This window comes from Chanos chanos, chromosome 4 (genome assembly GCF_902362185.1).
Source record: "Chanos chanos chromosome 4, fChaCha1.1, whole genome shotgun sequence".
NCBI classification, from domain to species: domain Eukaryota; kingdom Metazoa; phylum Chordata; class Actinopteri; order Gonorynchiformes; family Chanidae; genus Chanos; species Chanos chanos.
The window spans coordinates 48,020,399-48,048,293 of record NC_044498.1 but is presented as its reverse complement, the minus strand read 5'-3'; the positions used below and the strand labels follow the sequence as shown (position 1 = coordinate 48,048,293).

Here is a 27,895-nt window from a genome sequence, read left to right as displayed (position 1 = left end):
CCACTTTGCTGAATTATACAACACTACACCGCACTTCAATTATTTTCTCAGCGTTCCTGTTCCTTTTGTGAGAAATATGAAAGTACTCCACAAAACACATTCAATTCTAAATCAGTATTTGGGAGGCACTTGGAATATACTCAGGCTGTGAGATATCAATAAAGAAAAAACGAATTTCAGAGTATTATAAGATTACAAGTCCACATTCTGTCCAATAAGGAAATCCAGTAAAACATGTATAATAATTAACTGTTTCTAAATTTAAACATCAATGCCTTATTGTCCAATGGCAGCTCTCCTCATGATTATATAAAAGGGCTGAGGTAATCTGCTTAACAGTGCACATGCCACAAGTGTCACAGCAAAGGGGCCTCTTCACTTTTCCTGTCACCAGAATTCTCCATCAGTCACACTGCTGTCAGCTTACAGCCAAGTTTAATTGTGACTGACACCCACCCACCACTGTTATGACACATACCTGATTCTTAACCTTGTTCAAAGTCTATCTGTGATAATGATATATTGTGATTGGACAATGTGGGGGACAAAAAAAAAAAAAAAATGTCAGTCTCTCTTATAGCTATTATAAAACTGGTGAACCAGCCTTCCTAGGGCAGAGGTGCGGTAGATTCTGGAGTGCTCAGCTTTCAGAGTGCTGTGGGAGTCACTCCCTGCCTTGTGAAACCACGAGGAAGAATAGAACACTGCATTGACCTCTACTGCGCCTGCCATGTGTGTGTTTGCGGTCCATGCGACCCAGTGAGTAAATAAGCCCAGCTGAGCTCCGTCGCTGAGCTTTATAGGGGTGACTGGGGCTCGAACAGGATTTTGATTTTTCAGCAGAGCGAGCAAACTCCAGAGGTGTTTTCAGACAAAGCCATATTAGAAAATAAACCTACAAATTCTTACCCGATCAACTAAAACCCTGAAGAAAAAAAAACAGCAGTACCAGAACCTGCGACAATCACTTTTCTTTTTTTTTTTCTTTTTCCACACTAATGTCTTTACAGTTTGAGAACTCTGTTTTTATGCAGACTGCAACATTGTGCAAATAACTGAGTGGATGTAAAAGAACTCTCTGAATTCAACAATAGCTGGAAACACATCTGAAAAGCTTGACAAACTGTTTTCATATACTCAGAGGCGCTGTGTGTTCTCACGCGTCATTAGACTGTTTTTACCTCCAGCATTAATTATTCAGATACTGTGATTACTGCCTAAGTTACGAGGCCCATTAGTAGCCTCAAGAGAACCCGATTTCCCACAGTTCAAACTAGCCCGAAAGATGGCACTGTCAAGAACAATTATGGTCTTGGTTTAACTCAGTGGGGCTACAGTGTCTTCTTTTTTTCTGTTGAATTTCATACTGATATGTAGCTTTACGTTTGCACAGTTGTCGTAGTTTTGTGCGATTCACTTCACTGCTGTTGTACTTGTACAGTCAAGTATGTGATACAAAAGTCATTTGAATCTATGCGCATGGGTTTACGACTGAGACTCCAACATTGCTCCTTACTCGACGGTGTCTTTGCCAAAAAAAAAAAAAAAAAACACTGAATGGACCAACTGGTCATTTTTCAGTCCATTGAAAAGGGGCAAAAAAAGGTGAATTCAGAGGTTCTGCCCCTGAAACTGACCATAACAATTCATTTAGGTTTGTTCTTTTTCTAATACTTAAATGGAAATGCTTAGTCAAGCCTCCTCTTGCAAAAAGGCTGAAACACATTGTTTTCAAACGGTAATTTACAACTAGCAACCTAAATGGAGAAAACGCTTCAGACAAAAAAAAAACAAAACAAAAAACCTTCCTTCGAAAAGGTGTCTATGTCTGTATACATGCCACTGAGTTTAAAGCAGTTAGGCAAACAGGAGAAAAGGTCAGAGTTCATGGAGGGACATTCTTTCTCTCTTTGCTATTGTCCATGTCAATAGATTCTGCCTGCACATCGGTGATCAATATCCCAACACCGTTCACAGAGCTGAACAGCCGTCCTCTTCTAGTTTTTGATGTGAGAAAACACTTCCTTGTTTCTACACATTTCATTTAAGTCTCAGATATTTCAGTATTAAAATAATGGCCAGTCTCTGTTGTTACTGCCAAGGCATCTTAACGTGAATGTTAACGAAGACCTGTGAACCACGATAGACAAAAAGTTTTAGACTTGAGTAGTGCAGTAAAGATGTAGTACATTATGGCGGTTTATCGATTATTTTAATATTTTCTGTGGAGAGCTTAAACTCATACACACTTATATGCACAGTGTCGTATCATCTGAAAAACATGCAGAGACACAAACTGAAATACCTAAAAACGGTTCCTGGAGCACGCTGGCATTTAATGGAATGCAGGCACCTCATGAAGGCTCATGAGCAGAAGCGTACCCTGAGGGGGGAACTCGTGTGGGGAGCTGGGTTGAGGAGCCAATAAAGCGTTGCTTATGCAGATTAACTAATAAATATCACTCAAAGAAAGTGACTGCTAGGGAGTCCAGACATGTCTGGTTTTTCGCCCAGGGGACCAGAATTACTTGTGTCTGCATTGCTTCACTATAACTAGACATGCACAGTTCTCATTGTCAGTGTATGTACGCATTCCTACAAGAGCGAGAGCTAAACTTCACGAGAAAATCCTTACTTCTGCAACTCCGGGAAACACATGTGTAATGCTATATCCTAGTCCGTCTCAACGTTAAGAAAAAAAAAAGTAATGATATTAAGACTGTGACCCATACGGGGAAGCAAATTCAACTTTAAATTTTAACTCATTGTCGCAAACACTTTTCAGACTTAAAATTCTGTGAACTGTGGATCAGTAGAAGCCAACTGATTCCATGAGGTCAACGTTCTGACTCTGCAAATGCAGTGGTAATAAATAGCTTGCTGTTCTGTGATTGGTCAATGGTCCAGCACATCTCTCCTTGCAATGATCAACATGGGAGCTTACATTCATTTGCCAGAATTCATGAATTAATATTTGTACATTTGGTACCTTTTGGTGATAAGTAATGAGACATGTAAGCGTACGTGATTGCGTTTGCCTCACACATAGAGACCCCATGAATGCAGGTTGTCAGCATCTGAGACTTTTTAAGGGGGATAAACTGGTCTTTCCAGAGTCTTGTTTTTACACAGTTAGTATAAGTGCTGACTTTGCACACCTGCTGTGAGGTGTGGAGACATGTTTGCTTTGGTTTGCTCTGCATTCTTAGCAGGTTCTACTGAGTCTAACTGCAGCATTACTCGAAGCTGACTAATACTGTCATGTAACAAAGCAGGATGGATGTCAGACTAATGGTTCCAACACTCCATATTAAACTGTACAATACATTAATACATGACATGCTGCCCACTGCTCCTGCACCTAGTGGTTGTGTGCTCACTACTGTTGTGCAAGGATGGGTTAAATGCAGAGATCAAATTCACTGCTCACATTGTGTGTGTACAATCACGGAGATTTAATCTTCAGTCTTTAAATTATATACAAATAACAACACATAAGAGCTCAATTTCATATTAAAAGACATATTCAGACATATTTAAGCCCTATTCTTCTTCTTTCTTTATCACTTATATGCAATGAATTATATGCGGTTGGCTGACTAGCGTTTGGTGCATTTTTAATTCTGTTAAATACAAGTGGTCATTTAGTAAAGAGGGAAAAATTTGAGAGACTACATATAACATTTTACGGCAAGATTTTGTGACTACGATAGCGTCACGGTTCGTTGCCATAACGACAGAGGCAGGAACGACATACGGCAAAAGATGGCGACGTTCCTGATGTAACGGGTGGTTTGCGAAACTGTCATAAGAAATTGATTTGCCCGCTTGATAGAGTTTTTATTCGGCGTACTGCCAGGTATAATTTCGGTCAAAACACACTGATTGTGCTTGTTACGCTGTGAAAGTCCAAGATGGCAATGCAGAGTGGCATTGCTCTCCAGCAGAAGGTCAGTCGGTTGTTGAGCAAACAACATGGAAAACCCGTACTGAAGCCGAACAAACCCCTTGCCTTGAAGAACGAGGTAGCCAATAGAAAGCTGAAGAAAGGGGGTAAGAAAAAAGGCATTTGCTAGCGAGTTACGGTTATATTCAGCAAAACTATTGTTCAACGTGATATGAGTTACTGGCGATTGTCGTGCCTCTATTATATCAAACGGCCTTCAGTGTTCTAATGCTCGTTTATCCTTCAGCAGATGTTATGACGAAGTTACGGCTTCGATCAAGGAATAGGGCACTCAAACAAACAATCATAACAAACAAACAAACGGTCATAAACAAACTGTTTATCGCACTTTCAAAGTAATGATTGTCAGGTCACTTAATCAGATATTAATTGTTTTGTTCCAGAGGCCACTTGTGTAACAGAGATGTCACTATTGATGGCATGTTGGAAACAGAATGACTTCAAAGATGCACTTTGTTCCAACGAAGTGACAACTTTCTACAAATGTGTCGAGAGAGCTCAGGTACTATGGTCATTCCAATCGAGACAGTTGTCCTTGATTCATTTGCAACTAAAATAATTTGCATTGTTTCACATTCATTAAAAAAAAACTTCTGGGAGCAACAAGTAATTAGGTGGAATTTTCCCTGTTGTTTCCTGGATTCGGGGGAGTCATAACAAACCTTCTTGGCCTCTTTAACAGCACCATTTCCTGTTTAATATATTTAGCCTTATGTTTAGGTGTCTCTCTCTCTGTTTTTCTTTTCTTTTCCGCCTTTCCCGTAGATCCCTCTTAGGTTGTGTCTGTCCCAACACACACCCCCCCCCCTTCCCGCTCCTTACTTTTCAGTTGATGTTCTGCTGCGTGTCAACTTTGCGATGACTCATCTGAAACTTTCTGTCATAGATTGTAGCGGCGGCTAAAGTGGCCCTAATGGTATTATGGGGTGGATGTTCTACTTGGCTTGTACTTTGTGATGAATGAATGTAAATGCAAGTATGGGTCATTTTCTCAATGTCACCCCTTACAGGCAGAGATGAGAGCAAAAGGAAACCAGCAGGGCGCTGGCCAAGGAGGACGTCTGCTGCCAAAACAAGCCACATCTCTTCTGAAACGATACCCTAATCTCAGCCAAGAAGTCTAGGACCATCACTTTGGCTGCCCCGCCCATCAGTGTGCATACTCACACCTTGAACTTATGGCCCTCTTTAACGTGGAGGGTATTCAGCTGTAAAAAGAACGAATGTGTACAGGCGTTCGTCGTCGCTTTTTGTCCCCGAGGCGCTGGAATTCTCTTTGACATGCGCGCGCCCAGCGAGCCACGGAAACGGAGTCTTTTTGCCGAATGCAATCAATCTTCAGAACAGTAGCAGGTTCTGGCAAAGAGAACAAACTCCCATTTACAAGACAGTGGATGCACTTCTGCTGATTACTGTGTTTAACCAAATAGACTGCTACAGTTCATTTGATTAAACTGTCAGTAAAATCACTGGGTCTCTGATTAAAGATGCAGCTCCTTTAGCCTTTTCAACCTCAAATTTTTTCCAAGTGGACCATTTTTTTTCTTATAAGGGTAATTAGCTTTTGATGTGTATATTTAAAACCTAAAACGACTTACCTGACCATTCTAAATGTTAACAGACTGACTTCAGTTGTTGTTATTCTTGACCGCTATATTGCTCTGTCAAATGAGTCATCTCCCCATTATTGAACTTATTCAACATCTTGTACCATGGTTTCCACTGAGCAGTCAGAAGGTAATTGGGGTTCACTTTCACTACTTGCTATTATCTGTTGCTGGAAAATCTGCAGTATACTGTTTGTGGTGGATCGTTTTACACACCGTACCCAGGAAGCGTATATTGTATGTCAACTTCCAATACATGGAGATCTAATTAGAGTCCCCAAAGTAGCCAGTGCGTTGTCATCAGATATTGTTATAAATAAATTTTTAGAAGCCGCCCCCCCCCCCCCCCCCCTTCAGTTTTTCCCTGCGTCTTTATCAACTTTGTCACAGTCTTATCATTGTCCGATGCAATCACGGGAGGGAAGTGTAGTTAGCGAACTGTGCTAACTTGCTCTACTCATTGAACATTGTCACTTCATAAGGATAGCTTTTAGAAGGTACTTACGGACCCGGTTTCCTTGTTGGGGGAAAAGATGTTGCCAGACAAACCCCCAGATAGCACCACCCACCATTTCCTAAACCTGCTTATCAGCTCAAGTGTGGGGAGAAAAAAAAAACTGTCTAGACCTTCAGGGAAATGCTGTCTGCTTTAATCAAGGCTCTTTTTTTTTCTTTTTTTTAAAGTGGTCTTTTTGGCGCGACAGTACGACATTCTGAAAATAGGTCATTAATTTTCAAGAGAGATTAGACAAATTAAGTAACAGAAGATTATGATTTTTATGTATTAAACTGGATTATGTCAACCAAAAGTCCATTTATAAAGAAAAAGAAATCTGAGCTACTGGTCCGGAGTGAGACAAAGGCTTATCCATTCACAACACCAAGGTGCGCATTTGGGTTCAGTTGGTGTGAGAACTGTTAAAGACAACAGCAGCCGATGACCTTTCACCCATTTGCAAGATCTCATTTTTGGCTGAGTATGTCAACCATGTAAATCTAGTCCCAAACATTTGCCTATATATAAACCAGACTAACACCCCCCAAAACAGACGTGGGTTAAATGCCAAGCGATACAACCTCTCCTTTTAAGATCAGATTGGAGAATGCCAAGCTTCTGTCATATACTTTAGGCGCTTTGAAGTTTGAACTAAAGAAAACACACAACTTTTCAGATAAAATGTGCAAAAAAAAAATACTAAAATTGAGGATAAGTATCGAGGATTTGTAAACAAAACAAGTGACCATGCTTCTGTATGCAGGGGCTGAGTGGTTTACTTTGGAAACAGATTTTTATCAAGACGGGTGAAACGAACTATAGTACAAAGTGTATCATCCCCGTGGAGTTGGAAATTCATTAAAATACGAAGAGAATTTTTTGATCACGTGAAATAATGATTGTTGAAAACACTTTTTTTCCTCCAGCTACATAAACAAGAGATAGCATGTCTCTTTTTATTCCATTTTGTTTTCTCAGTCACACTGTTGCCATTTCTATCAAAATTAGATTGTTGTTACTGATTGCATATGTTTGCCACACCTTTCCTGAATCATAACGACTAGTAGTATACAGTAAACCTCTTACGTTGTGTTCCGGCTTGAGAAGTGAAACACCAAATTTGTAAAAGTCTCTTTTTTTCTTGCGCAGCTGAGATAATGGTACTGCGAACAATACAACATTGCACTGCATTACAGACGATTATTAACCCTCTAATAGTGTTCAATCATTCTACATTACGTGTTAGGTTTGGGCCACAACTCGTGTACTATGAAGTTTTATATGTATTTCCTTACTATACATTAATGAATTGAAAGACTTAGTTGTCACATTTTGACTTCTGCTCCGTGTCCGCAGTGTTTTGGTTGTAAAACAAAGAAAGAAAAACGTCCCCTCAGATCTAATGTTAACTCTAGTCACTCACGTGTCTCGAGTCAAAGGTGTGTAAATAGTTGGTATTGCCGAATCCTTCCTCCAGCTGCGCTGGACCGCCAACCGATTTATAGTATGCGCGCCAATGTCTGCTTGGTGCCACAGCGACGCCTGTGCGCTCCGTCTTGCACACCGTGAATGTTTAGCCTATTCCTGTCATAGACTCCATGTGTGCCAGAAGGAGGACAACACAAGCGGCGGCGTGTAGCTCTTTTAAAGCAGTGTCTCATTTCAGTGTCACTTCCCAACGAGTGAATGGAATCTTGGGTCCTCGATGTGGGTGGACTGGCAGCCGCCCTCGGAAGCTTTGGCACTTTGGAGTTTCAAGTAGTCTCTATTAAACTTTTCTCATCTATTAATCTCCATTAGCTGTACTGTGTATTAACTTGGTGTGAGTAGAGACTATGGTTGTCCACTTACCAATGCTCTAGTCAGTTGCCGCGTACCGGACAGTGATGGAAGAAATCTTTTGAAGGCAATGACATGCATACGGACATGAGCATGGAACATCAACATGGAACTGTCAACGGGATCATTTATATTTACGTTTTATGTTGGTTTGTTCTACCTATGGTCGGCGAGGTATGTGGCGTTTAAAAATGTTTCACCAATTGGAGTTTTGTTGGTCAGAAAATAACTGAGCAAGAATTCTGTGAGCACCCCTATTCATGAATGGTCTGGGCGCACCTAACTACAAATAAGCGTAAAGTGGATTGGGTTGTCACAGCTTGCTAAAATATTTAGTGGTCCTATTCTTGCTTTGATTAGAGAGTTAGTTAAAATGATGAGGGCAAAATTAAAATGAATGAATTTAGTGTGTTTAAAAATGAATGAATTTAAAGATTTAATGAGACCAAGGCTGGAGTCTTATGTAAACGGTTTATTTTTAATATAAATATGTAATTGTGCAGTTCTTTTGCATTTATATCACACGCATAGGATACGGCTGGTTGTCTGCTTGGTTCTTACTGCTTCTCCGCGACGTTTCGCGTAATGGTCATATCGTTATAATAACGCCAGCGAGTGTATTTAAAACCGCGTTGCAAACCGATAACATAGCATTTAACGTATTTGTGAAAGTTTTTTATTTTTAACAGGGAGAAGACTGTATCTCATTAGAAAAAGTCATCAAACAGACAATACATTTGTGAATAGGGTTGCTATTGTTTTACACTCAAGCTATGTTTCATGGCATTACTGTATTGGATCCTTTTCAGGTCGCATGGATATACTGATAGGGTTTATTTTAAAAGAAAAAAAGTATACCGGATGTTTGCAGTTGAGGACAGAGAAGCATAAACTGACTAAGTAAAATATCCTGTGATTTGTTTGTGCCCATCAATCAGTGATTACCGCAATGTTGATCTGTTCCTCCCCTTGAGCCGATCATGCTATTTCCTAAACTAAGAGAGACATACGCGGGGTTTACAGACAACACGCGAGGTTTACTTTCACTATATAGAACCCTGTACCTTGACCTGAAGGAAATTTTTTTCTCCGTGTTAAAATCAAAAACCCCTAACACTTATAGATGTTACTAACCTGATTTTAAGCAATGCAGAAAGTGATACTGACAGGAACTGGACACGTGTGTTTGTGTTGATGAAACTAGAAGCTCAATATAACTATTATTCTTACACTAGTGTCTGCACTGATTCACTTTATTGTAGTAGCCATGATGAAAGGGCTCTTTGATCTCAGTTTACATATTAAAGAAGCGAGGCTGCTTCATATTATGTCCCTTTGGAAGGCATTTTCCTGTCGTAAAACACAGAACGCTTCGGGCGGTCTCTTGTCGCCACTGCTGCAAGACAGCATAGAACAGCTGACCGCCTTGTTGTTGGACTCTGATCCAAATCACACCTAAACACAGGTCATTGTTCACAGCCAGCTCGTAGTATCCCATACTTCTGAATCCTCTTAATTAAAACTGGAAAGGGTGATAATGTCTTGGGTCTTAATGACTTTTTTGGCCTGCCTTCTTGTTTGTTGCTGCCGTTTCTGAAGCCAGACTTCAGGTGATGAAGAAACGTCATTCAGTACAACATTGTAATGTTTTGATTGTGTTTACCGCGGATGTCGGTAATATCACCGTTCAATGAAACTATTACACATGTACGTGTCTATGTGTTTTTATATATATATATATATATATATATGTGTGTGTGTGTGTGTGTGTGTGTGATTGTGTTTGTGTGTGTGGATATATATCAACTGACTCCGACATGTGGTACTTATACTCTTGATGTGGTCAGTGAAGAATGATCAACAGTAGACAATGGTAAGACTGACTTTTTTTCATCCCATAGGCTGGACATCTCGACAGCCGCATGAATACAGTGCAGAGTTCAGGTAAGCATATACCATTTACAAGCACCACATATACAGCCCAGTGCATGATGTAGATCTTATGGAATGATGGAAGATGGATCTGGGTTGGTAAAAATGATGAAATTCCCTTCAGTGCGTTCTCTTTGTTTCTCAGAGAACCTCAGCAGCTCTCATGGCACGATTAATTTATGTAATCGGATAAAATCTATGTAGCATCTTTTTTTTTCAAAAATATTGTTCAAGACTGACAATCTTGTTCAAGCTTGTTGCTGAACATTACAGAGAGATGACTTTTGGGAGTTTCACTATTCTGTTTCCTTTGTCTATCCACAGCCCAAAGTTCACTCTTTTGCTTAGCAAAATGAGACAGTTACCCCTTTTCCACTGACGACAGTCTCAATGTAGAAGCTGCTTATCTGGCAGAAGAGACATTTCGCTGCTAACGGACATTTCTCTGCTAACGGTCCCTTACCTCAAAACTGTAGAGAAACTCGAGAACAAAAATGACGCCCTAGGCAAAATCTTTTGGGTAAAAAAAAAAGAAAAAAAAAAAAAGAAACACTATACTTTTGTAACATTATCCAAATATAAACACGCATTGCTGGGAAAAGACTGGAGGAGAGAAACAACTGATACACCGATGCGTTTTTTCCGAGCCCTCTCGGCAAGGGAAGTCAGGATTGAAAAGGCCACAGAATTACCATATCTCTGTGTCAGACTCATTTCATATGATCCTTAAACGTTTTTCCTTCCCTTCCAAGCCCAGACAGGTCCTTTAGTTGACATCCCCGGGGCGTGATGCTGATACGTGTTCTCTCCCTCCGTTGCCCACGGTTACCACTTCCAACCAACTCCCTGTGCTCGACAGTTCATGCTCAGACAAGGAGACAGTGCGAGATTCCTCCCAGATTGCCTCATTCTCAGATTTATGCTCCTCTCTCTGAGGCAGATCCCCGTATGTACCACAAACTACTTCTAAAAGTGGCGTGATCACTTGGCCCCCCGTGCAGCGTAAATCTACTCTCTCCTCTGCGGTCCATCTTCATTATGGTCAATTACTGCTGTACCACATAGGGTCTGATTGGAATTCTATCCCTAATACTGCGTCATGTGCTGGCTTTGTTAGAGACAAGATTATTGCAGGGAACCTGAGCTCTATTCTGAGAAAGCAACAGAGAGGCTCTCAGACCGTTGATTCATTTATCGATAATGGGACGCAGAGTTATATGAGTTTGTGACACCGAAACAATTAGCTATAAACAGCTTTTCATTTACTGAAGCTTTTAACATGTTAAAGTGTTTTGTTTTTTCTTTTTTTTTAACAAGATTCAAAGCCAGTAGACGAATGAGAAATTTAATTTAATAATAACCTCAACCAATCACCCGCTGTGAGTTTTGCATGAGCTTAAAACTCCAGACATAACAGAGGCTGCAAGATTAAGACTTGTTCTAATTCTTTTGTACGCCAAAAACACACATAATGTGTACCTGCTAGCGCATTAAAACACGTGTACTCGGACAAAAAAAACAAAAAAAAACAGACTGAGAGCAAGTGAACTCAATCAACTGTGCCTACTATGCACAATTATGTGCTGTGATGGTGGTTAAGCCAAAGTCTTGAACAAACAGGACTATCAGGGCGCCATGACCCTGTGTACGGCATGTGTGCCGTGCTGTCGACTCTTTTATTTCCCCACTTCCTCAAACTGTTTGCATTATTCCAGCAATAATTTGTTCTTTCACCAGTGCGCTCACACGGCTCATTAAATAGTGAGGGCAATCAAACATTTATCACATTTATCCTGAATGCACTGAATTGTTGAGGTGCTACTCTGTTTTAAAGATCTAAGTCTGAATAGGATTATAACAGATCAAAATTCCAACGGTCCTATATTGGCACAGGGGTTGTGCCGTTGAGGGGTTTTAAGATACTATTGTGAACTAATAGTTCCAAACCGGATAGAAAAAGGAAAAAAAAAAAAAAATCCAATATTGACGCTTACGGCACTTGCTTTTGATGGATCTGGATGGCATGTCCATATAAATATTGTTAGTGAGACTGAATGTGTTTCAAGGCGTGTTAAGTGTTTTTTTTTATTACCACAGTCTGGGTGGATAGATCTAAGGGTATTAAAGAAAATCAGACCAAGAAAACTTTCTGAGAACCACTCAAGCATCTGAAAATACAACAGTACAACTCTCTCTCTCTCTCTCTCTCTCTCTCTCTCTCTCTCTCTCTCTCTCACTCTCACTCTCTCTCACTCTCTTTTTCTCTCATTGCTTTCTAATGAGTCATGGGATGGCATAGAGTCAAATCTGTCAGAAACTGTGAATTGTTTGTAGAACAATCGAATGCCTGGGATAATTTCAGTGAAGGATCTGGCACTGGGCCTCACACCACCTGAGATGCTTTGTCTTCTCCCTTATAGCTTCAACTAACTCTTCTAGAAGGATATTTTTTCTCTCTCTCTCTCTCTCTCTCTCCGCCATCCATCTCATAACACTCTCATCCCGACTCACTAAGCTCGCGTAAAATCAGCCAAGCCACTCTGTAAACAAACGGAGACGGGGTCAAACCAAGTGTGGAACGAGTGTAGATTTGCAAGCTCGCGCTCACAGGTGCGAGTGCTCTCCCTCCCACTTTACCATAAAGAGCTTCCCAGGACGATACATTATCCGCTAGGTGAGAGCTTTCTCCGTTTGGCAGGGGAAGGGGCGGCTCATGAGGACATGCCTCGCACTGGTCTCTAAGTCACTTATCATCTTCCTTCCCTTTTCCCTGGGGGTTTAGCACCTGTCTGTGGGTTGTTAGAGTGATATTAGCGAACGCCGCTCTCCGTCTGATCCCGCTCTCGTGTTGTGTCTTCTGCTGCCAAAGTTCTACAGTATCAGATTCGCCGAGGGCCACAGGGCCTTCGGAGAACGTTGCCGGTCGTGATGAACACGTCGTTAACAGCGCCGGATAAACAAGTCGATAATTACGGATTTGAATTCAGAATGTGATTTTATGCTACTCGTAATTGCATCCATAATTCATACTCGTAATTCGTGCAAGCGTTTCTTTCCTCTGCTTAGTGGATTCTGATTCGCGCAGAACGGGACAAGTATGTCAATGTATCAGCCGCTTTCTTCAAAACAGACTCCTGGGTCCTTTTAAAGATGTATTCAATTTCTCCACATCCATTAATTATTTCCTCTCGAAAAGGAAATGCAGTCCTCGTAATAAACGTTCCGTGCATTTTAATGGCTGGGGCGATGGGCCATTTTTAAGAGAGGTAGTAGATTTTTATGAGCCCCTCTCTCTCTCTCTTGAATTCTCTAGACGCAGGACCCAGACTGGCCTGACCTCACTCCAATTTTCAGAAACGCAGTTAAACGCACAGACGCGCAGCACATGTCAAGCAAGCGGATTCAGACGTGTCGCCGGTAAAACCAAAAAGCCCTGATTGCTTACAGGAATGTGGTCGCTCTATCCCCGAACGTTGCACCAAGTAGCGTTAGCCCACAGCGTGGCTCGAGGATGCTGCATTACCGGTTGCCTGTTTCTCATCAGTTTTACTGCGTCAGTTTTACAGTATGTTCCCATGCTTTGGGTTTTGCTTAGCACAGCCTCTCATTACTGAGTCCCTGGTGTTGTGAATGCATGTAATGAAGTCTTTTTTTTTTTAACTGTTATTGTAATCTACCCAGATAGGAATCACTATCCCAAAACAAAACCTTTCAAGTTCATCATTTTGCTTTTGTTTCAGTGAATCAGTTGAAAGAGCTGCTTAAGGTGTTTTTTTTTTTTTCAGCGCCCCCCCCCCCCCAACGCACACACACACACACACACACACACACACACACACACACAAACACACACAAACACACACAAACAGACAGCAGAAAAATTCCTTTTTTGGGGCTGCATCTGATACCGTGGTTTTGGAGTGGAGAGGCTGTCCGGGGTGCCTGTCTGACCGTGTCCCTGAGCAGAGCACATCCTGACAGGTTCTCTGGCCCCTGCAGTGCAGAGCCAAATCATCAGTATGGCCCCAGAGTCCTATGTCTCACCGCTCTCCACCCCGGTCTTATTACGAGAGAAAAAAAAAACGAACAGAAGGGAGATAGGAAGGGAGAATGAAAAAAAAAAAAAAAAGCTTGTGACTTGCATATAATGCACTGTTCTGGCCTTTTTTAATCAATGTCCCCAGTAGAAAAAAAAGATAATAAAATAAATGAGATATTTAAAAGCCTTGTCTTTGACTTAATAATTGTACGTACGCGGAATCCAAAATGCACCCGTCACGCATCAATTTGAACTGCATTGACTGATTCCACCCAGTAATATTTAACAGATTACATTATTTATGTTTTTTGGTCTGTTTGTGTTTTTCTACAGTACCATTGTCCTGCCTGGAGGGCTTCACTGAGCTGGGGTATTACAACGGCTCAGTTTCCCAGACGGACTCTGGCTCGCCCTGTCTGAAATGGGCCGAGTTCCCAGACTACGTCCTGCAGTACCCGGGCCGTGGGTTGGGCGATCACAACTACTGCCGTAACCCCGACCGCGAGTCCGACCCGTGGTGCTTCTTCAGGCAGAGCTCCGGGGCCATCGGCTGGGGCTACTGCGACTGCCACCAGGGTGAGAGCTTTGCCCACAGCCTGATCAAGAGGGATGCCAGTGTGCTGCCGTGGCTGGATCATACCTGCTGATATTTTAAAACATAGCTTGAATTTTGCTATATGTCGAATGAGGCCAGGTTTTGACTGAAAATGAAAATGACTTCATGGGACTACAGGGAAGGGGACAGTTTAGAAATCATAAGCTCAAATGACACCGGGCACAATCAAGCAACTCTTCATTGTAGGACATTTTGGCACGAGCTTAAGGATTTTTCAGCTAGTTTTCAGAACAACGCTTACAGACTTAAGTTCGCAACCTATTGAGTAGAAGAGTCATAGCAGCTGCTTAGCGGATTTGTCCAAACACGGCTTCATTTGTATTTGATTAGTTGTATTTTTTTTTTGAGTTAAATGAAAGGGTCTTGTTGAAGTTGGAGTTACACCTGGCCTGGGTCAGTGAACAGTCAGCTCTACAATGCACAGGATGACGTTCCTGCTGATGATCCTCAGTGTCTGTGTCTTAATGTGCATCTGTCAGCGAGAAAGCATTTTGCTCTCCGGGCTCCTGTCAGTCAGGCCTCTTCTTCCCCTCGCCTGTATTGTTCTCTCCCCATTTTGTCCTCACTCTCTCTCTCTCCCTTTGTTTTTCCACCCATCTGTCAGGCTCCTGTCAGCCGACAGTGTGTGTGTGTGTGTGTGTGTGTGTGTGTGTGTGTGTGTGTGTATGTCTGTAAGACTGTGGTCTCCGTTGGGACTCTGTAATTTTGTCTTGCTTTTAGCTGTCTGTTTCCCGTTATACAAGTCTGTCTGCACCTCCCTGTGTATGACACTCAGGGTAACGGTGGTGTTGAAATTAGTCTGTCTTATCTGTGTTTACCATCATCATCTCAATCTAACCTCTCTCGAGCTTTCCCTTTCAAAGGAGTAACATTTTACAGGATTGTGCTTGGAGCAGATAAAAGAGTCTCTCTCTCAGTCTCTCTCTCTCTCTGTCTCTCTCTCTCTCTGTCTCTCTCCCCCCTCTCTCTCTAAATTTATTAATCTGTGTGTGTGTGTCGGGGGGGGTGGCCCTGTGTGTAAATGAGAGGACAGACAAGGACAGGGAGAGAGAGAGTGAGAGAGAGAGAGAGAGACAGAGTCCTGTGTGTGAGCGGGAGAGACAGAGACAAAAACAGAGACAGAGAGACAGAGATAGAGAATTTTGACTCTGAGTCTTGCCAAGTCTTAAATATGTTGCACAACACAAAACCACAGATCTATGCAATTATCAATTATCTTGGCATAATCATAGAGTCTTTAATTTATATCCTGTGAAACCAAGCACCATATCTTCCTTGTATCTTATAGTTCACAGATGATTCCTTGCAACATTCATTTAAACCCTCACTTTTTCATAACACTGTCTTTCTTCCCCTTGTAGGTGCAGCCAGACTAGTAGGAGGCCCCTCTAATAAGAGTGGTCGTCTGGAGGTTTACCTGAATGGCCAGTGGGGGGCAGTGTGTGATACGCACTTGACTGACAGAGATGCCAGTGTCATTTGCCGTCAGCTCAGACTGGGGTATGACCTGATGAGTTGATTATATTAGTCTTAGAATTTATGGAGTAGATGTATGACTGGCTATGGCATCTGTCCGTTCTTGCGCAGAGAAATTGGCACCGCCCTCCAGCACTCATACTTTGGACCCGGTTCTGGGCTCTTCCATTATGAACGTCTTGGCTGTCATGGCAACGAAAACTCTGTGTTGGAGTGCAGGAGCAGGAAATTCGTTTCAGGCGACTGTAACCATGGAAATGAAGCAGGGGTTGTGTGCGCAGCACCTGAAGGTAAATACATTTTATTGATTATCCTCAGATGTATCAAACAGTTATTTACTCCTCCTAAAAGAAACATAACTGTTTATTCCTGGACAAATAAACAGCTTAAACACAGGGAGCACATTCAATCTATGCCCTATAAACTAAGTCTGAAGACAAAAACACAGTCCTTTGTCCATCCTGATGTTTACAGGGTTGGCCATAGTCACGTTCACGGTTTTGAGAAATAGAGAGAGCTCTTTCCTTCATCTCAGTAAGTGCAGCAGTGAAAGTGTGGGCCCAATCCCCTGAGAGACCACCAATCGCCCTCTGTATACACATTTACTCTGTGGGCTCTCAGAGGAAAGTCCACATCTGATCGGGGTGCCTCAGAGAGGCCGAGCTGGGGCGGAGTACAAGCCTGCGGCAGAGGAGAGTTAGTGAGAGAGGGGAAGAGCGAGAGAGAGAGTTAGTGAGAGGGAGAGGGAGAGAAAGAGAGAGAGAGAGAGAGAGAAGCTGTCAGAATGAGGCCAGGTATATTTAGAGACCACAGTGAATAATTCACACAGAAACATTAGGAGGGAGAGAGCTATCCGAGAGCCCAGAGGCCCAGCGGGGGGTCCGCTCACATGGCCTGACACCCCCCCCCCCTTCTCTGCCATCCCTCTCACCCTTCAAACAACTCCCCGACAACTCCCCCATAAGAGTTCAGTGCTCATATTATGCATAAGCAGTCCAGTCCTCCCTCTTTGCCTCTCAGGGTCTCATGTGTCATTTTCATGGTTTCCTCTTACTGACCTTTATGTACTCTGAGTTTGACTGGGTTTTAGGGGATTGTTGACCGCTGAGAGATCATCCACCGTTCGGAAACGGCCTAATAATCTGTAACCGTTTGTGGTGGCACGTGTTAATTGGAACAAGTTTAATAATTGGATCAAGATTAAGAAGCAATTTAAGCAATGAACTATACGCCATGTGCCTTAGTGGACGCGCTTGTGTCTTGGCTAAAACAAAAGCATTTTAAGTGCTCTCGACGAAATCGTCTTTATTTATTTATTTTTTTACTTCATAACTGAAATGTCCTTATCTTGTTCGCGCTCTGTGTCGTCGCTGCTGTTCGTAACTTAACGATTTGTTCCTTCCTGTTAGGATACGGTGCCCCCTTGAGGCTGGTGGGGGGCCTGGAGGATTTTGAGGGCCGTGTGGAGGTCTATCGCGATGGGAGATGGGGCACCATTTGTGATGACCAATGGGATGACATTGATGCTGAGGTGGTCTGCAGACAACTTGGCCTGGGGTGAGATTCCATTCTTTCGTACTTGTAACTAAACAACGTCTCACAAGTCTATGTGGGAAGTCCTAGTTTCCACTGCTACATTCTCCAGTTGGAATGGTTGCTTTTCGTACCAGCTACATTCCAGCTACAAAAGGATAGTCCGACTATCACTATGCACATGAGTTAGATAAGTGATATTTTGGTAATTAAGAAAAAAAAAAAAGAATAATTTAAGTGCAATGATCTGCAAGGGGTGAGGGGAAAAAAAAAACATTTCAAAGGGCAAAACGGAAGCCCTGACCTGAGAGGAAGGTCTTTATTTACAGATAGAGTAAGTGAACTTTATAAATATAAATGAAGGCAGGGTATGAATGTTTGATGACTAACTGCAGTTTCTCTGAGCTCCGCAGAGGAACAGAACGAGGGTTCAGCTAATACACTCAGCATCACTCCTCTTGTAGCACTCTCAGCCTCTCAGGTCTCCAGATAAGAGGAGGCTTACAGTCCATAGGGAAAGATAGACAAGCACGCACACATCCACACACACACATACACACACACTCAAGCATTCAACATTACTAAGATACATTCACACTCATGTACTCACATGAACACAATCACACATTCATGCTGTGCTGTTCCTTCCATATGTGATAAGAATGAGAAGAAAAAGTGTAGCAACTGACTGGAACAGAGAGTGAAGGTCACTTAGCATTAAGAGAACATCTCCATTATTGTGTCTGTATTTATTATGTTGTGACTAGCATGTAAAGTGTCAGGGTTTAGTGTTTGTGTGAGGAATGGACCAGAAGCTTAGGGATTATCCTAGAACTGTGAAGGTTATTTTTCCACTCAGGGGTGTGCCAAAGGCGTGGACATGGGCTCACTTCGGACAGGGAACGGGTCCCATTCTCCTGGACAGTGTTCAGTGCACAGGCAATGAACTCTCATTGGAGGAGTGTCCGCATGCTCCATGGGGCCAGCACAACTGTGATCACATGGAGGATGCTGGGGTGTCCTGCAACCCATACACAGGTGAGGACTGAATATGCAAATTCATTTTTGAATATGCAAAAATCGGTATATGTACATCGCCATATGTACATTTGCATATAATCCAATTTGCATATTCAAAAGTCATGCGCGCGTCAGGGACGGAGCAGATGCAGTCCCAGAATACCTCTTGAGTGCACACCCCCGCACTCTCATGCGGGCACACACCCACATGCTCAGATACAAACAAGCTCACTGTTGTACGTAGGTCACATCTCATCATTTTCAGCCCCAGCGTCTGAGTTTAGCTTTGCCCGCTGCTGATCGGGTCATGGTGTTACAGATGGAGTGGTTCGTCTCGTCGGAGGTGACAGTCCATGGGAGGGTCGTCTGGAGGTGTATCACGATGGAAACTGGGGCACCGTGTGTGATGATAACTGGACCGAGCTTCACGCCCAGGTGGTTTGTCGACAGCTGGGCTTCAGGTCGGCATGTTTCCATCGTGTCGTGATGTCTCGTTAGACGAGCTAACGCTCTATGTCATGTAATTGGTGGTAAATAAAGTACGTCTATTTATGGTAAATAAAATGAGTCACAAACAACTGGAGAACAATTCTAAAGTAAGCAGAAAAGAACTGGCGTGAGACTTAAGAGGTTAGTTTGTCGGATCAGCAAAGACTACGAAGACCACGTAGCTTTTCCATATATTTTCTACTGATGGAACACCATGAAAGAGTGAGACCCCTGTCCTATGTGTACTTATACTTGTCCTGTGATGTGGTTAATGGGAACCAGAAGAGCATAGGAGAGCAACTGGGTTTATACACATCTATACCCATCAGTTTCAGTTAACGTAATTAGTGAATCTGAGCTTCGTCCAGCAGGGGGCGTGCTGAGGTGGCTCCAGACGGGGTGTACGGAGAGGGCACGGGGCTGATCCTTCTGGATGAGGTGAAGTGCGAGGGCAGAGAAAGGTCTTTGCTCGAGTGTGACCACGCCGAGTGGGGACGCCATGACTGCTCTCACAACGAGGATGTTGGGGTCCGCTGCGAGAGAGGAGGAGATAGCAACGAGGTCCCCAGAACAGCCCCGTTCTCAGGTATTTACCTGCGTACGAAACGGTTTCGTTTTTCGACCAAGAGCCAGCCTCTTTGTCAGTTACGTCAGCGTTTGTCTGTTGACTGAGTCCATCAAGGTTTGCTGTTTGCCCGTAGTTGGACTGGATTCCTAAAATTGGGAGACTCACATAGTTGAACATCACTAAGGCAGTAAATCTTAATACTGAGGTCAGTTTATCATCCAATGAAACCCTGTTTTTAAATGATTCAATTCTGTCATGATATTATCTAGCAGCCAGTTTTCGCCTACACTGTGTAGTGCAGGTCTTTGTGTGTGCGTGTGTGTGTGTGTGTGTGTGTGTGTGTGTGTGTGTTTAGCTCTCGTTAGGCAAGGGCAGTATCTATAGGAGACTTTACTGTGCTGTTGCTGTAAGGGGCCCTGTGTTTCACTCTGCCGCAGGGCCCCTGGTGAGACTGGTTGCCGGGGAGAGCCGTAAAGAGGGGCGCGTGGAGGTGTTCCTTAACGGCGAGTGGGGGAGCGTCTGTGACGACGGGTGGAACGACATTAACGCAGCGGTGGTGTGCAGACAGCTTGGCTTCGTGTAAGTTTTCATCTTTTTATCCCCTTTCTACCACTGGGCGAGGATTACGTCTTCGGCCAGCAGCCAGAACCAGCCGAGCTAGTTTTGTCATCCAAAGATTAAGACTGAAACTGCCTCGAAAAAAAAAAAAGATATAAACTCAACACATTGAGCATTTTTGTGCAATATCAATGTCAGTGTACCTTGCACGTGTATTAGGTTTTGGATTAGGGTTAGGTATTTTGATACTTGGCTAGGAGTCTCTAGTCTTTCTGCAAGTGAGGATAAGGCAGCTTACGTTTGATGGGACAGAGCTTTAAGTCGATTCAACGCAGACGTTTTGAGATCCTCTCTTTCCTGCCTGTCTGTGTCAGAGGAGTGTCTAAGGCTCGTTCCATGGCGTATTTCGGGGAGGGTCAGGGACCCATCCACTTGGACAATGTGAAGTGTGTAGGGACAGAGGCGTCTCTGGGGGAGTGTTCGGCGGAGGGGCAGGACGCCCACGACTGCAGACACAGCGAGGACGCGGGGGTCATCTGTGACTATGTGGCAGAGCCTGTGGGAGACAGCGCCATGGCAACGCAGCCCTGTGGCCTAAGACCCAACGCACAGCGTCGCAGGAGGAGGATCATTGGTGGGGACAAGTCGTTAAGGTAACGGCCTCACACTAAATATACACGAAGACTTAATTTTCCTCTCTCAAATTTTTCTTAGAAAACCCAAATGAAACCGTAAAACCTCAAGAAATCTCCCTTTGCTTATTTTGGAAGTGCATTGTTGGCAATCTTGGAATAATCTAATTTGAGTTGTATTGTTTTCTATCTGTGTTGAATATCACAGCTACTTGTATGCAGTGGGCTTGGACCATGTTGTCAGATGTTACACAAATAAATAAAGGGATAAAAAAAAAATGTGTATTACTTTTCAATTCATAAGCAGACACACAGACTGTTCCAAAACCTGAGGTTATTCATAAAACCTACACACTCTCTCCTGTGTCTTTGCAACTCAGGGGGGACTGGCCGTGGCAGGTATCTGTGTGGCTGAGATCCCAGTCTAAAGGCACACACCCTCTGTGTGGAGGAACACTCATTAACTCCTGCTGGGTCCTCACGGCTGCACATTGCTTTAAGAGGTGAAACAGAGACATCTAGTGGTTCAGTACTGAAACAGCATGACTTCACCAGCTATATAGTAAAAATACACCGTGTAAGATTTGGATTAACTGATGTTTTTTTTTTTCTTTCTGTGTGTTCTACATTGAAGTTAGACTGATCGCTGTCTATGTTGCTTCATTTGTAAGGATTTTGTTCTTAAAATCTTGAAAGAGACCTCCGGTAAAGTGTCGCGTGCTTCTCTCAATCCCTCAGGTTCGGCAGCGACCCGTCGCGTTACGTTTTGAGGCTCGGCGACTACCACACGGAAGAGCGGGATGACTTTGAGCGCAGCCTCACGCCAGAGCGTATCGTCATACATAAGAAGTACCACAACCAGGGCTGGGAGTACGACATCGCTCTGGTGAAGCTCAAAGGGGCGGATGGGAACTGCGTGGCTTTCAACCCCCACACTAACGCCGCGTGCCTGCCTGCTCAGGGCGCCAAGAGGGCCAAGAAACCGGCCGCGTGCGTGATCACAGGCTGGGGTGTCACAGGTACTACAGTAACCCGCACCCTTAACCATCTGATCCAAAAGCTCATGCACGCTTTTATGAACCAGGCCATCGCGCGTTAAGTCCCGATCCGGATTCCCCAGACGCGGATCACAATTAAGTTTTGTCCACAATTAAGAGGGGTTTTCAGTTGAGAAAAAGTGGGCTTAATCTGGACCCGGAAAACCAGCCCACAACATCAGAGTAAAACACAGAAACATAAAATAAAATAAGACAAGCAAAAATGAATAGAATACAGGCCACAACAAACATAACTTTAAATATAGCAGACCATTATACAGAAGCCTGTTTCAGTAATGTTCTTTTTTTTTTAATAAGATATTCTCTCCTCTCCCGTTGACCAGACTCTGAGTACTCCCGGACGCTGCTCCAGGCCTGGGTGCCCTTGCTGCCCTCGTGGAAGTGCAAGAAACGCTACGGCGCTCGCTTTACCAGCCGCATGCTCTGTGCCGGCAGCTTGTCGAACCGTCGCCGCGTGGACAGTTGCCAAGGTGACAGCGGCGGCCCCCTGGTGTGCCAGGGGCCAGGCGGTCGCTGGGTGCTCACCGGGGTCATCTCCTGGGGTCACGGCTGCGGTGACCCCACTTACCCTGGCGTGTACACCCGCGTAAGCAGGTTCCTACGGTGGATTGAGAAGGTTATGCTCAGCCCAGCCAAAGCCTAATGTTACTATCAGCCATTAATTATCCATGTACTGTATCGGACTCCTATAAAGGGACTGGGGCCAGGGCTTTGTTGGGTCTTAACACGGACAACCTGCCTGTTATTTCGCATTGCACACAAGAGAAGCCATGTCAGACCTGCTATGCACACTTGAAGAAACTGATACAGAAACAAACAGGAAATGTGATATCACGCGTTTCACTAGTTTTACACACACACACACACACACACAATCTTCAGGGAGAAGTGCATTCCATGCACAGAATCCTTTAAACGGAGAGCATTTAAATGAATGAAACTTTATAAGTAAACAATGTTGCACTACGCTGCATGCCATATTTACAATAGTGGGACAACTGTAAGTGTTCTTTATGTTGTACATTTGTGCAGCATGTACTTGAAATGCTGCTCTATTTAAAATACAGTATTTGTAGTTGTTATTTAAGTTTAGTTGTCCGTATGTACATAGCGCTTCGAAGTGGACAAACATTCCAAGTGTGCATGCTTTAAATCAACAGTCTGTCCCCATGTCACACGTTTGACATGAGCTGCCAACTAGTATGTATAAGTCAGCAAAAGCATTAGACTCTGTGAGGAGCTCATGTCCCAGTCTACGCATTGTCTGTGTGTTTCAATGTGGTTAATGAACTCTGTGACGGTGTCAAACTGGAACGAGGGTAATAGCAGTCTGCTGTTAACCCCTTTTTGTCTGCGTGTATCGGTCAGTGTATTACCACTACCTTTGTGTAAGGCATTCATGATGTAATTGGTTTGTTATTATGCATAATCCATGATTCCAATATTGAAAATAACTGTGTTTTTGATTATGATCACTGTACAGGCAATCCCAGCAGAGACTAAAATTCTGTTTTCTGCCACATGCATCCAGACCAATGGCTGCATTCCACTTGATCTGAAACCTTAGCATGTTTCCAACCACATAAAACCATATTCACTTTTACTACTGAAGTCTTATCACAAAATACAGCATCAGTATGTTCTGCATCATTTCTTAAAATTTGCTTACCAATGAAATTTGAACTCATATCTTGTGGTTATCTAAGGAAATGGATTGGAGACAAAAAAAAAAAAAAATCAAAGCTGGTTTGGTCGCTCACTCAACAGTACCTGGTATAGCCGTACTTGATTCACATCAACAGATAAAAAGACGGATTTATATGTTTGCTCTTGTATGTATATTTGGGATTTTCATGTTTAGGACTAGATCACGGTTATGGAAATCAAAATATGATTTTCATCTATGACTTTCATCAATGGGACAAGAGTCATCACGGTATTTCTAAGTTGTACTTTACTTCAGGAGAATGTCCTGCAAATAGGGATGCTTAATGACGTATAATGTGGCCCCTTTTTGGTTTCTTTGTATTGTGTTTTAAGGCTAAATGCATGGTTTTTTTTTTTTTCCCAAACTAGGATATATTATGAAGCATGTAGGCCTAAGTTAAATACAACGGCCCTATCCGCAGTGGACAGGGAAATGTATGTAAAAGCTTTAGATCCACATATCCTCTGTCTGTTTTGTTACCATGGACACAGTCACCACAACATGTCATTTGTTCATTATGAATTTCAGACACTTCAGCTGTGTCAGTGTCACATCCGTTGTCTAGGCAAATATGTGTCTGGATGTCTTATTCTCATATAAAATATGACTGTGTTTCCTCTGGACTGTTCCCAGTTGCAAACTGTTACTTATAATGAGTTACGAACATCATTCTAATAATTATGCATAGCTTGGCCATGACATAAATAACCCCAATTTGAAACCTGTATAATAGTAATTATTTAAAGCCAGTTGCGATCAAAAGATGGAATCTGAATCCGTTGGTGGGTTGTGGGATTCGATCAGATGTGTGCATGCCAAAGAGTTGGTCTCTGACCTTCCCTAAGACATCATTAACCTGAATGTTCAACCTCTTATTAAATTACTGAGCACCCCAACATTACAAATGTGTTGCATTTTTAAGTGTCTGTGGGAAGACAATAAATCAGCAACCTGCTTGCATAAGACAGTTTACTGTTTAAAACTTAGTTTATTGTTTACAGTTTATAACAGAGTGCCTCTCTATAAATATTTATAGTTACACTATACATGAGTATGGTATATCATATCTCATGTTTCTGTTAATATGGCATCCCATTCGAGAGTAATAGCTTCTTGTATACCACTGTAAGTCCATCCATGATTCAGAAAGAGCCATGACACACCTCTGTCTTCAGCGAGATCAGCCTTCTTTTCATAAAAGAAAAATGTAACCTGACAAAAGAAACCATTGTGTCTCTCAGTCATCTTGACTTTTACTTGAGACACAATTGCAATCAGCAGTGATTGACTTCTGTGTAAACTGAGACAGCTGGGAACTTTTGGATTTTGAATTGGTCTGTTTTGCATTAGAATGGGGGGAGGGCAATAGCAGATGCTTTAAAAAAAACAAACAGCTCTTTACACAGTCATCAGAAAAAGTAGCATACCTGTAGTAAACCAGTAAACCTTTAGCAAACTGTACATAACTCTCCTCACAACTGGATGTTTAACATCAGTTGGAATAGATCGTAGCCTCTGACCAGTTTTAAAGGCCAAGTGGTGTTCATCTAAGCGGTTTACAGAAACACTTGGGCAACCGTAACACTGGGTAATATATATAGCAGAACATGCTCTTCCAATCAAATTAAGAATCATTGACTTATAACTCGCTTTTATCTGAAATTACAGGTCTTTTATGTGTTTTCATTTCTGGAAATGTATATTTCATAACATGTTACTAAACTGAGAAAGTGCAGTTGTGCAGACTATATACAAATACCATCCACACATCAGCGTATTTAACCAGAAACCAAGTCGTTCACATGAATCAGCCACAGATCAGCAAGCGACAACACTTGGTTTTATGTATGGGCGTTTAACGATATTATCACATTATTCAACTGGCAACAAAGGTACAGGCATGAAGAACTATGAAGAAGAACCCGGAAAGCAAGCAGTACAAATATAGGGGGACATTGTACACTACCTGTCTTGTAAACGTCAGCGAACGAATGGCGGAAGCTAGAATCAGCTGATAGTGGCTATAGTCAAAGCTAAAGCTGTTGTGTAAAATTCAAAAAGGATCGCGCAAGTGGTGCAATAATAAGCACCAATCACTACCGGAAAACGTATTTTTCCTTTGGACTTAGAAATTTCCTAAAATAAAAGTCTTTCGGCTACAAGGCTAATCGACCTTAACAAGTTGATCGTAAATAACAGCCAGTACTAAGAGTTTAAAAAGTATTAATTATCACGAGTCCTTTAATATGTATTAATATAATTATACTTGACGTTTTGGGTTATACTGTATCTTGGAAAGATTAGTTTTCAGTTTATAAACAAGACCATCACCAGCATCATCAACAAGAAGAAGAAGAAGAAGAAGAAGAAGAAGAAGAGGAAGAAAAACAGCAACAGCAACAACAACAAAACAACAACAGTCATCATCGTCATCATCATCATAAAAACCCCGTGGTCCTTCCAATGTGTACTATTGTTGATTTCCCAGTTCCAAAGAATTTGAGGTCTCCCATTGTTACAGTAATACACACGTTGCAATCATCAGTAAATTAAAGCAGTTCCTAGAAAGTTATTGTTACTTAGTTTATTGATAGAATTATTCTCATTAAAATACATAATATCTGATGGTTATTTAGCAATACAAGCAAACTAGACGTACGTTTCCAATGGTTTGTCCAAGATTTTTTATTTTTTTTGAGAGAGAACAAATAAATTTGCAGATTACATTATAAGTAAGAAAATATTTTATAGCAGACATCTTCTCTATCTCCTTGATGAAGGCAAATAAAATTTTCTGTGTCCTTTCTCCTGAACGCAGTCATTTGTGGGTTGTGAGGACTGAACGCTCCTACACTTTTATTATGAATACATGTTGAATTAGGTGCCATTTTGGAGTAATACGTACTGTTGATGCCTTCACGGTGCTTTCTGAAGCCTACGAGTGTAGGAGAGCCATCTTCCCGACCGGAGAGAGCAAGAGAGAGAGGGACAGAGGAGAGAATTTGGGGGATCCCGGCTTTATTCGGCGGATTTTTAGAGATTGTTGGACACAGATCGGAAACCGGTATCCGACGGTGGAACAGAATGTACTGACGTCAAATTACAGATCGAGGATTGCACAGGAACCGGTGGGGAGATCGCACGAGCAAATAACAAGGTTTTAAAAATACAAAGGAAAAGAAATACGAGAGGGCTCTTAGCTGTTGCCTAAATAAATTAGCAAATATCTGCTCTCAGCAAATGTTGAACATAGCGAGCATTTCCATCTGAAACCTAAAGTAAATGGTACGTTTTAACAAGTTACTGTCACAATTCAGCGACAATCACAAAAACATGACAATATTATAAACAAACACTCGACCCGTTTGTTTTGAGTAACTACTTGGGGACACTGCCACTCGGATTAGGAACAAGGGGTTCCCTGTCAAAGCCTTTCACACATTTTACATAAATCCCCTTTACTTTGACCTTAAATGAGAAATTAATTAACGTCTATATTCATTGACAGTTCTGTTACCCGTATCTGCATTTGAATAGTTGTGACTAGCAAGCAAGCCAGACAGCCAACTATTTGGCTAACTACAGAGCTAACATTAAGCAGTCGGTGTTATCTTATGCTCGCTTTATAAACAACGATGACACACGTGTCATTGTTAATGAAAGTAAATTGAGCTGACATTGTGTTTAACCGAGCAGCTTTGCTGTTTGAACAAGTAAAAGGAAACCAGTTGATTAAAGAGAGGCCCGCTTTTTTCTTTATTGCACGCTAGCTAGCTGGATTGCCAGTGGTGGTGATAGCTGTGGTTTGTTGGTAGGTTCATTGGCCCAGCTGACTGAATAAGAAAGGAGGGGGTTCCGAATAGTGGAAATTTAAATGTAAACTTAGAAAGTTTGCACTCATCCAACATTCATCCAGTGAGAACATTTAGCTTTCCCGTTCTGATCTAAGTGCCACCCTATGTAGATGATTGCAATATTTGTCGCAAAAGTTACTTGATAAAAATTTCAGATCCTTGCGACTTCCGAAGTCGGAAAGCCATGTTAGCGAGCAAGATCTTTTAAAGTAATGTTACAGACTAGAAAGTGCTTTGAGACCTTGAATTAAACTCGTTTCAGATCAACTAACTCAGACACGTATATTGTTTCCTAGAAAACCGTATCACTCTAAATGGCAGTAGTCAAGGAATGAGAGGTAAACGTATTTGTCCTTGTCCTCCACAATTACGTGCTGTTTACAGCAGTCGAATGCATTTGTATTTTTTGAAGATTTAAAGAGCTGTCATTACATCCCCAACCGTTAATAGAAGATCTGCGTTAGCTACATTCCAATACAATGGATTAACTTTTTTGTCAAAAC

At 42.3% G+C, this 27,895-nt stretch overlaps 2 protein-coding genes across 2 annotated transcripts; both read left to right on the top strand.

The window, feature by feature from the left end:
• The first annotated feature begins 3,767 nt into the window (after positions 1–3,767).
• chchd1 (coiled-coil-helix-coiled-coil-helix domain containing 1) lies at positions 3,768–5,523 on the top strand. Its single transcript, XM_030771077.1, has 3 exons — positions 3,768–4,053; positions 4,351–4,469; positions 4,978–5,523. Exons 1-3 carry the CDS (start codon positions 3,915–3,917, stop codon positions 5,089–5,091), a joined length of 372 nt encoding a protein of 123 aa, XP_030626937.1. The 5' UTR covers positions 3,768–3,914; the 3' UTR covers positions 5,092–5,523.
• A 135-nt stretch (positions 5,524–5,658) lies between these two features.
• LOC115809420 (neurotrypsin) lies at positions 5,659–22,473 on the top strand. The gene is made up of 14 exons (XM_030771076.1): positions 5,659–5,772; positions 9,811–9,853; positions 14,214–14,456; positions 15,858–15,996; positions 16,084–16,262; positions 17,382–17,529; positions 18,365–18,543; positions 18,845–18,986; positions 19,386–19,600; positions 20,020–20,161; positions 20,515–20,793; positions 21,153–21,275; positions 21,511–21,791; positions 22,154–22,473. The coding sequence occupies exons 1-14, from the start codon at positions 5,680–5,682 to the stop codon at positions 22,471–22,473; spliced, it is 2,526 nt and encodes an 841-aa protein (XP_030626936.1). The 5' UTR covers positions 5,659–5,679.
• Positions 22,474–27,895: the final 5,422 nt, after the last annotated feature.